Raw genomic sequence first — 10260 nt, forward strand, 5'->3', positions numbered from 1 at the left:
GCAGCAGGCAGGCTCCAGAGCACAGCCAGCCGTGGCTGCCATGCTTGCAGGATAGTTTAGGACCAGAAGAGCAGCTGACGCTCCAGCTCAACTGCCTGAGCTGCCCTGAGCTTGTGAGAGTGTGCGTCAACCGCACGCCATCTCAGTAACTCACTGGCATCCAGGGGCCTGAGCAGCCCTGCCCGGGGCCCCACAAGTGAATCTACCACCGAGGGAAGGCATCCCCTTTCCCCTTCCATTGACAGCTGAGCTGCTGGCGGGCACATGGCCAGGCATAGGGCACTGCACTAGTGGGGCTCCAGCCAGAGGGATGGCCTGGGCAGGGATGTGAGCCCTGGGAAGACACTTTAAAGTTTATTATTTACTTAGAGGGGGAGAGAGAGGGGGGGAGAGAGAGAGAGAGGGAGAGAGAATCCCAAGCAGGCTTCATGCTGTCAGTGCAGAGCCCGACGCGGGGCTTGATCCCATGAACCATGAGATCATGACCTGAGCTGAAATCAAGATTCAGATGCTCATCCGACTGAGCCTCCCAGGTGTCCCGGAAGACACTTTCCTGAAGCCTCCAAAGATCATCCTGGAAGGGGCCTCCTGCATCAGTGAGAGCCCAGGGTTAATAGGCATGTGAGTCCACTTGTGCCCACCTGCCAACAAGGATCCAGGGTATTTAAGCAATGCCAGAATTGGAAAGAATTTGCACTGAACCCTCCAAATGCCACTTGGTCTGTACTGGACATGCATCAGATAGGAGCTTTCCCACCTTATTGTGGGTCTGGGGGCTGGAGTGGGTGCATTGTGCGGCTGGGGCCACGCTGGCTGCACAAGGGACTTTGTCAGGCACACTGCCAGGAAGGATGCCCTGGAACATTGCTTCAAGGCACATTGCCAGGCCACTATGTCCTGGGTCAGCTAAGCATAAAAGGTGACACCAGGATCCAGCTGCTGAAGGTGTGTGGACACCTCAGGCAGACTGCCTTGTGGGAAGCAGGGAGCAGTTTCACTGGACTTGGGCCCCTTCAGACTGGGGAGAGTGGGGCTGTGAGGACAGGTGAGGAAGGTGTTGGCAGTCAGCTCTAGGAACAGAGGTCTGAGGACTGCCGGCCTGAACTTTGACTCTCAGCCTGGCATCTGGCCTCTTCTGCTTCTGACTCACTCTCATAGACCCTCCATGTCTGAGAGCCCTCTATACTGGTGGCCACAGTATGGCCTGGGTCATGCACCCCAGTCCAACTCAGTCACCCTGCACTCTGGGAACTTTTGTCCACCTCCATGGGGAGTCTGTCCTCCCTCCTCCAAACCTCTTGAATGGTGTTTCTCTACTTTGGGGAAACTCTTGTTCCCTTGCAGTGTAGACATCTAGTGAAATGTCTTACTTCAAATTTAGGTTGAATTGTGTTCCCCCAAATTTATATATTGGAGACCTAACTCCCAGTGCCTCAGAATGTGGCTCATTTGGAGATAAGATCTTTACAGAGGTGATTAACATGAGGCCACTAGGTTGGCCCTAATCCCAAATGACCAGTGTCCCTGTGAAGAAGAGGAGATCAGGACACAGACACACAAAGAGTGATGACCCCATGAGAACACAGAGGGAAGACAGCATCTACATGGCAGGAGAGAGGCCTCAGGGGAAACCTGCCCTGCCCACACCTGGATCTTAGACTTGCAGCCTCCAGGACTGGGAGATGATAAATTCCTGCTGTTGAAGCTGCCTGGGCTCTGATGTTTGTTATGCAGCCTGTGCTGACTGACACACTTCCTCTGAAGGCCTGCATGGTCCCTGAGGCAGGAGCAGGGTCTGAGTGGAGATGGTCTGCTCTCTTCCCAGCTGGCAGCCCTGGCTCCCTCCTGGGACAGTCTCCCTGATGAGTCCCTTTTCCTTGCACAGGGAGCCAGCTGACTTACCTCAAGGGAAGGAGGGGCAATGGGGTCCCAAGACAGGAGTGAGATGAGTCTTTTATTTGCTTTTGTTTTGTTTTGTTTCAGGCTTGGCTTGGGGGATGGCAGCTGATGGACAGGAGAGTCCAGGAGAAGGAACCACTGAGAGCCAGTGGGGCTGGGGAAGGGGAGGTGTGGAAGGTTCCAGCGAGCAGACTGGGGCCTGAGGCAGAGAGCAGGACAGAGGGGCTCGGACGGTCACCACAGGGCCTGCTGCGGGCCCCTGAGCATGAGCAGCAGCAGGAACCAGGTCTGGGGAGACACGAAGGTTGTGCTGTGCCCGGACGAGCCAGCAGTCTGCCAAGGCTGATCTGGAAACTGCGTCTGAGGAGCAGACGTGGGATCAGGGGGAGGTGTGAGCCTCTGGATCTTGTCGATCCAGTCGGTGAAGTAGTCAACCCTGGTGAAGACGCTGGGGTAGATAGGGTGCCGGCAGTCCAAGCCCCAGCTGGCCAGCCCCACCAGAACCCAGGCACTGAGGAGGTTGCAGACGAGGGGCCCCCCGGAATCGCCCTAGGAAAGAGAGGGGAGTTAGTGCAGGTGACTGAGCAGGGTCTAAGGACACTAGGTGGCAGGGGGTGCCCATGAGTCTATGAAAGTCCAGACCAGCATCGAGCTATGGACACATCAAGGTGACATGGGCGGGCCTTGGAAATGCACTTCAGGGTGCTCCCAACTGACCTGAGGACAACCACAGATCTAAATCCGTCATCACGTGGACTCTGCCCTCTGCCCCTGCACCCCAGGAAGGGCTGGTGGCCCAGAGGAACAAGCAGAGCCCCGATCAGGGGAGGCAGACCCAGCAGGAGAACGAAGGCCAACACTTGTTACCACAGACCAGACACCGCACTGAATTCCCTACAGCAGCCTTATGAAGGGGAGGCTGGTAGCACCCCCCACTTCATGAGTGAGGAAATTGGCTGTGGTCACAGCACCGGTAAGTGACAGACAGAGACCAGAGCAGGTCCACCTGCCCCACAATCTGAGTCCTGAGACATTCTGCAGTGTCCCCCGCTCCCTAGAGCTGTTTCCCGTGCCCACACTGGACCAGATGGAATGTCATGGACAGGCTATGGTGGTTGGAAGGCTACCGGGTGTCCAGCTCCGTGGGGTCCTCAGCCTGGGGGTCCCCAGAGGGGGAGTGGGGTCAAGGGCACCATGGATGTCCAGCAGGCAGGCCGACAAAGGGCATCGGCTCTAAACTCCACAGGAGAAGGCAGGTGGGGGGCAAGGCTGGAAGGGAGATCTTTGGTGACAACCATGTGGGGACTCAGGGGCTGAGCCCTGTGAGGAGGTTGGGTCAGAAAGTCCAGACCATCATCTGTGGCCTGGGAACCAAGAAACCAGGCCTACGTCCTACCAGGAGGTGGACGGCTGAGCTTCCTGCTGTGACTCAGCAGCTCCCCGGACAGTAATGAGAGCAACTGTCAGTGAGGCCTCCCCACGGCAGGCCCACCTCATGCCTCCTGCCCACGTTTCCTCGGGCTGCCATCACCCATGACCACAGCGGACACTTACCCTCAAAGTTCTGGAGTCAGAGTCTGAGAACAGGTGTCTCTGTGCCTTTCCCTAGATCTTTTAGCAACACCAGGACTTGGGATTTGGGGTCCCTCCAAATCCAGAATGGTCTCATCTTGAGACTCTAATCACATCTGCAAAGACCCTACACAGTTCCCAGTAAGGTTACATTCTAAGGTTCCAAATGGACGTGAATTTGGGGGACAGCACTCAGACCACTATCGCATCCTTTCAACAACCCCATGGAGGAGGCCTCAGAATCCCATGCAGGCTCAAAGGTGCCACCCGAGGTCCCAGGGCAGGGACACATGGCAGAGCCGTGTCTCTGACTCCAGACCCCCCCTCCCCCCACTCCTCGGTGCCTTCCATGCAGGAGGCAGGTGCACAGACATCAGCTCTTAAGGCTGGGGCCTGACAGTGTGTTTGGAGGCTGGGTGGGCTTGGAGTCAGGATGCTGGCAGAGCAGGCGTGGGCTGCCTTATGTAGGGCTGGTCACTTTCCCTCTCTGGGCCTGCTTGCCCACCTGCAGGATGGGGCATCGCAGAGAGTGGAAAGAAATCTTCACAATCCACTGGGTTGTGCCCAATGGCAGACACACACCCAGAATATACAAAATTATAAGGAGCTCCTGAAATAAAAAGACAGACAGCCCAACAGAAAAGTGACGGGGGTAAAACCAGAAGGGAAACTTTACTGAAGAAGATATCTGGCGACAACAAATACGGGACAATTTATTTAACTTAATCCGTCATCTGGAAAACACAAATTAAATCACAGTGAGACACCACGATGCACACACACCAAAATGAGCAAAGACAGAGAGCGCTAAGTATTGGCAAGAATACAAACTCATCCGCTGCTCAAAGTGGTGGGGGCAGGGGCACCACATCCCCTAACATCTGCCAAAGCTGGGTCTCCACATAATCCAACGATTCTACTCGTGGGCTGCTGTGAATATAAAGAGGATATAAAGCGGATGAGACACTTGGAAGTGAATGAAATGGAAAACTCGAAAGCTCCCAAAATACTCCTTGACAGCGGAACCAACAACAGGACTGAATGCACACGACGGAACGCGCCCTAAGCGCAGACAGGGCAGAGGAAACGCACACACGGAGCGCCGAGACACCGGCTGCCAGCTGGAAATGAGCCCCACGGAGGGAGAGTTCAGAAGCTATCGTGAGGTGTTAGAGGTGGCGGCTGGGGCCCCCTCGGGTGTTAGAGTGGGTTGGGCGGTGGGGAGTCGGTCACACGTGTCAGGATATGAAGATTCACCTGCTGCTCTTAGTAATCATATATGCCTCTGTATGTGTGTTACACTGGAGCGAAAAGCTTGAAATGTGCTAACAACAGATGCTGTTTGGAGGTCCTGCCAGCAGATGCCCTCATGTGGCTTAGGAAGGGGTGAGCCAGGGGACACTGCTGGGGACGGGGAGACAGGAAGGCCCACAGGTCTCCACAGAGCAGAAGCAACACAGGCCCGCTGGGGAAACTGAGGCAAACAGGCAAGGGAAGAACAGAAACTCACGTGGCAGGTGGCCTTTCCTGTCGAGAAATCACCAGCACACAGCATCTCCTCCTGCACTGAGTAGGTCTTGCTGTTGCTAAGTTTTCGTCTGTATAAGATGTTACAGAACTTGTTCTCAATGAGGCTCACCTTACCCTCCTGGAGATGGAAGGGCGAGTGCAGATGTTCTGTGTGAATAGGAAGGGGACCTGCGGCGTGCGCTGTGGGGAAGCCCCGGCCACCACGAAACACGCGGTTTGCTCAACACAGATGGGCCTCGAACACGGCTGCGGTCTTCCATCCGTCCCTAACAGGCTCCTCTCCTACTTCCTGAACGGTTCACACACTCATCCATTCCCTCTACCTCACTCACTCCGCACAGAAAGAAGGCAAATCCCACCAGCACAGCCATTCTCAGGGCCTTGGCCACCCCTGACCCACCCACCTACGCTGTCACACACCATGTCCGCCCGTCTGTCACTGCCCTTCCTCCCATCCTTCCATCCACTGATTCCCCCCATCCGCCTACCCACCCCACCTCTCATGCTTGTCTCCATCCCTCCGTCAATACCCACCAGCCACCAGCCACTCCTCTCCCAGCCACACCGCCCCACACAGCCACCAGCACTCACCCCTCCATTCGTCTGTCCTCATGCTGGGCATACTGTAGACGCCACTGACACAGGGGGCATTGTTGTTGGGGACACAGGGCGAGTGAGGAACGTGGACGGGATTGTTTGAGAAGTGATAAGCGGTGTGAAGGAAACAAAACAGGAGGAGGAACCCCTCTCAGCTCACGTGGGCAAGCGGAACTCCGCAGAGGAGGGGCCGAGTCATCGATGTAAAGACAGGGTGGCCCCCGCAGGCAAACACCAGTGGGCAGAGAGGCAGGTGGAGAAGCCGGCCGTGGCAAAGGCCCTGGGGTGAGGATGGCAGGAAGGAGCCTGGTGGCTGACTGGGGGTGTGCAGGGGATGTAGGGAGGGCTGGGGCCAAGGTCAGGAGCGTCTGACCGCCAAGGCAGGGATTCTGGACTTGTTCTAACAGTCCAAACAGCTGTGAGGGCACGCAGGGAGCTGAGCAGGGAAGCGGCACAATTCACGATTTAAAGTGAGCAGACAGCTGTGTGGACACTAAACAGGACACATAGGGTGGGCGCTGGGAGACCAGTCTGGAGGCACAGGCAAGACTCGATGGTCCGTCAGAGCAGGGAGGCAATAGCGGAGCACGTGCCAGGTGCCTGGGGTGGGGGTGGGGGGATGTTAAAACAAGTCAGACGTGGTCCTCGCCCTCAAGGAAGAACCAGCCTCTGTGCCTGCGTGTGTGTGCACGTGCGTGAGAGACAGAGAGAGACACAGAGACAGAGAGAGAGTGCTGGGGGCCAGGTTGCCCTATGGTTGGGACAGTCCCTCAGACTTAAGGAACTCCAAAGCTTTAGAATCAGACACTTTTCAGAACTAGAACTAAAACGGTCCAGTCCTCTAGAAATGAGGCACAGAGGCTCAAGGTCCCGTGCCCGCTTGCCAGGGGGGCCCCTAGGGCTGAACCTGGCCTCCCGTCTTTCCTCCCTCTCTCACCCCCGCCCCTCCCCGCCTCTCCCACACGCCCTCACGGTGCTCGCTGAGCATCCCCCAGCCGGTTATCCAGCAGGACAAGTTGCTGGACAGCTGCATGCCGGGGCTCGGGAGGCAGGCGGGGGCGATGTAGGAGGTGAAGTTCACAGGCACGTGCAGCTGCAGCATGGTTATGTCACTCCCGAAGGGGTGCAGCTTCTCAAAGTCTGGGTGCACGATGATCCGGCTCACAGACATCTCCCGGGTGTGCTGGCCGTGCTGGTACAGCTGTGTGCTTCCCAACAGAACCTGGTAGTCTGCTGGGGCTTGGGATTTGCTGGCAGGGAACAGCTCATCGTCACTGTCTCCGAGCCCGGGGTCAGCTCCCTCTCCCTGCCCCTCATCTACCTGCCCCTGCCTGCGCGAGACTCCTCTTCCCAACCATCTTGGGGCTGCCTGATCTCCTGTCCCCGACGTGAGACGTGTGGCTTCCCTGTCACATCTTGAATTGGAAGCGTGGGGACTCCTTGTGCTCAGGGCTCCTTGGTGGGGCCTCGCATCAAGGCCTTCCACCTTATACAGAGGAACCCTGGCTCAAGCCTAGCTCCGGCCTGACCCTTCCCAAAGCTCCCCACGGCCCAACTTTGGCCCCACATCTTTCCTGCCCCTTCTTCCTGTAAACACCTTCCTGCCTGAGGGCTGTGTGCACACCTGTTCATAAGTATCCACAAAAGATGTGTTAAATGAGCGGACGAGTGCAGGAAATGGAGCCTTGTCCCCGGAACATGAGTGATGAAACATCCGGCACTGCCAGCCATCGGGTGGAAAGTCCTACCCCCGCTCGGTGCCCAAACCCTTCCCTTCTGGCTCCACCCATGCCAGCTGGCACCTCTCCTGACCTCCCTTCTTGTCCATGGGGCCCTCCCGTCTCACCCACGCTGGACTGACACCCCCCGCCATGGCACAGAGGGGCTAATGTGTGGAACAGGGTAGGTGCTGACAGGGCTCTGGGCCCTTAAAGCCAGTCAGTGCCCGAACTCTAGCTCCCTGGCCTGGGCTGTGATGCCCAGCTGCACCCTTGAGACCCCTTCTCATCTATTCAGAAGCTGAGTGCCGAGCCAGGCACCCTCCAAGGTCGAGGAGCCCACCTGCCACCCAGGCAGCCTGGCATATGGGTGCCGGCAGCCACGCCTCCTCCTGGGCACACAGTTCTGCAAAAATGATAAGAAAAATCACCCGGCTGCCGGCTGTGTGTGTAGTCCCAGGTCCCTGCCTACAGTCTGCCACCGAGGAGTGTGGGGACACGGAGGACAAGCCCTGATCTGAGGAGGCAGAACGCCTGCCCACACCGCGTGGCAGCCAGGACAGACACTGCCAATCTGTGCTGGGGGACAGGCACAGGGGCTGAGGACAGAGGGGGTGAGTGGGGAGCACATGCAGGTGGAGGGGACACCGGTCAAAGGCAGGAATGACGCGTGTCTGGAGGCTACACGCGGCTCCAGAGCAAAGCCCAGCGCATTGGGCACCCATCACCCCTTTTCTCCTCTTCCCCTTGCATCCCGCTGCCCCACTGGCCCCTCTGCTGGCACCCAGGAGGGGGGACTCACTTGAGAAAGCAGTGGGCGGTGGACACCAGCCAGAGGGAGTCGATGAGGACAGCTCCGCAGATGTGTGTGTGCTGGTGCAGCAGGCTGGCCTGCCAAGGCCACTGGCCGGCCAGCACATCCTGGCCACCGTAGATCTTCCCCGTCACCTTGGGCCTCCCGCACACTGTGGAGACACACCCCTGCCGTGTCTACGATAGAGACACCGGTGACCCCAAGTGACGCTACCACAGAGGCCTTCCTCCGCTTCACAGATGCAAAAACCAAGGCCAAGGGTCAAGGGGCCTGGCCAAAATGCCAGGGCCGCCCGGACCCTGCCTTCATCAGCTGCTGTCGAGGACAGTAGAGCCGAGCACAGGCCGGCAAACCCTGTGGTCAGGATGAGGGCCCAGGGGTCTGGTGAGGCCAGGCACGGAGGACCAAGAGAGGCCACAGCAGCATCCCCAGGGAGACAGATGTCCCTGAATGCACCTGCGGGGGGCTGGGCCAGTGTTCCCTTCAACTGGCAGCCTCCGCCTCCTCGCCCACTCTGCAGATGGAAGAACTGAAGGTCTCGGGGGTTCCTAGCCCGACCTGCTGGCCGTGATGCTTCCAGGGGGCTTCCTGTGTGCCCTCCACCTCACCCCGCCTCTCAAGGAGGGAGGTTCACGGCAGGAAGGAGTCTGTGGTGCTGGGTGACCCCGGGAGGGCCACTCCCCTGACTCAGGACGCTGTTTCTTAAGGAAGAGGGAGCAGTCTAGTGAGGAACGCCCCGGTTCTGGGGTTCACACCGGGGGAGGGGCAGGGGTGTGCCCAGGAGGGCCCCCTCACTCAGCAGTCCTCCCCCCACCCCCAGCCCCCATCCCAGGGTCAGGCCCTGCCACCCTCTCGGCTCCAGGTGGGTCCACAGTGGGGCCTGCGAGGGGGCGGAGAGAAGAAAAGGCCGTGGCCGCGCCCCAGCCCCTCCCGGAGCTGGAGCCTCCCCTCCGCCCACACGCCTCAGCCCAACGCACCTGCTCCTAGCGCCAACCGCTGCGCGCCACCCGCCTGCCGCCCGGGCTCCTCAGTCGCTGCCTCCACTGGAGCTGGAGCAGGGACGCGGGCGACCACTGGCCAGGATCCTCCTATGCCCGTGGCTAGCAGCAGCAGCAGCCGGAGCAGGGCCGCCAGCCAGCCTCGCCCACGGGGGCTCGGCCCCTCCTCTCCCATGACCGGGGGCCGCTGACCCCAGCCTGACCCGACCTGACCCCCCACCCCTGACCCCAGGCCAGCCAATCCCTGGCCGCTCCTATCCTAGGCCCTGCCCTGCCCCTGACCGCCCTCCCCCAATCCTGGGCCCTAATCCTGCCCAGACCCTACCCCACTGAGCCCTGACTCAGGCCTGGACTCCTCCCCACATCTGGTCCTGACCCCACCCCTCTTGGCCTCCTGCCCAGCTGGTCCCAGGAGGGCGGGACCTCAGTGCAATCAAGGGCTCCTATGAATTCAAGAGAAAAGACAGTAGGCACCACATACAAAATAGCAACTGTATGAGAAAGCAATTCATGGGAGAGGGAATTTAAAGTATCTGTAGGCAAGAAAACATGCTTCATTTAACTGGTTAACTAGAAAAGGGAGTTGAAACATTACAGCGTGTCATTTTCAATCATCAAATTGCAAACATTTTCTGGGATGGATAAAGACCCATACACCTTGGTTAATCAGTGATTTCTCCACCGTGTGAGGAAAACATCCAAATTTCAGACACGCTTATTATTGTCTACTCCAGGATGGAGTGTCCTGCATTTGTTGGTATCGGGAGTAAGATCCTATCAGCTCACACTTACTTTCCGTGTGCACAGGGAAATTATTTTATTCACCACTGAGTCTAGGGGCAAGAGAGGAGGGGGATTAGAGCTACACACCGTAGACACTGAAATTCAGCTTAATAGCTACTATTGTTATTTAATGAAAACAGAAGCCAAGGGGCACCCAGCTTTAATTACTGGCTAAGAAATTATACTTGAATAAATTTTAAAAAGTCACCTTTTGGGTTCTTACCCAAACTACACCACAGTTTACCTAAACTGGTGTTAGGAAGAATCTATATTTCATATAGAGACTAGAAGAATAATTCATGAATTTTATAAAAGGGAATATAGGATTGATGGAGAAGGTGAGGTGATG

At 57.6% G+C, this 10260-nt stretch overlaps 1 protein-coding gene and 1 long non-coding RNA gene across 3 annotated transcripts; one reads left to right on the forward strand and one right to left on the reverse strand.

The window, feature by feature from the left end:
• Window positions 1–1934: 1934 nt before the first annotated feature.
• On the reverse strand, window positions 1935–9325 carry LOC121013765 (putative serine protease 47). 2 transcript variants are annotated; one of them, XM_040449560.1, is made up of 5 exons: window positions 9108–9325; window positions 8119–8281; window positions 6571–6848; window positions 4982–5148; window positions 1935–2448 (listed from the first exon to the last, which is right to left on the reverse strand). In XM_040449560.1, exons 1-5 carry the CDS (start codon window positions 9301–9303, stop codon window positions 2134–2136), a joined length of 1119 nt encoding a protein of 372 aa, XP_040305494.1. In that variant the 5' UTR covers window positions 9304–9325; the 3' UTR covers window positions 1935–2133. The 2 variants fall into 2 exon arrangements, with proteins under 2 accessions (XP_040305494.1, XP_040305496.1); XM_040449562.1 differs by lacking the exon at window positions 1935–2448 and adding an exon at window positions 4159–4401.
• LOC121013766 (uncharacterized) lies at window positions 5595–9979 on the forward strand. The gene is made up of 3 exons (XR_005782915.1): window positions 5595–5695; window positions 8993–9003; window positions 9966–9979. It is a non-coding gene; the product is annotated as an uncharacterized LOC121013766 (long non-coding RNA).
• The last annotated feature ends 281 nt before the right edge of the window (window positions 9980–10260 follow it).

This window comes from Herpailurus yagouaroundi, unplaced genomic scaffold, assembly GCF_014898765.1.
Source record: "Herpailurus yagouaroundi ecotype Mexico unplaced genomic scaffold, PumYag 199, whole genome shotgun sequence".
In the NCBI taxonomy this organism is placed as follows: Eukaryota; Metazoa; Chordata; class Mammalia; order Carnivora; family Felidae; genus Herpailurus; species Herpailurus yagouaroundi.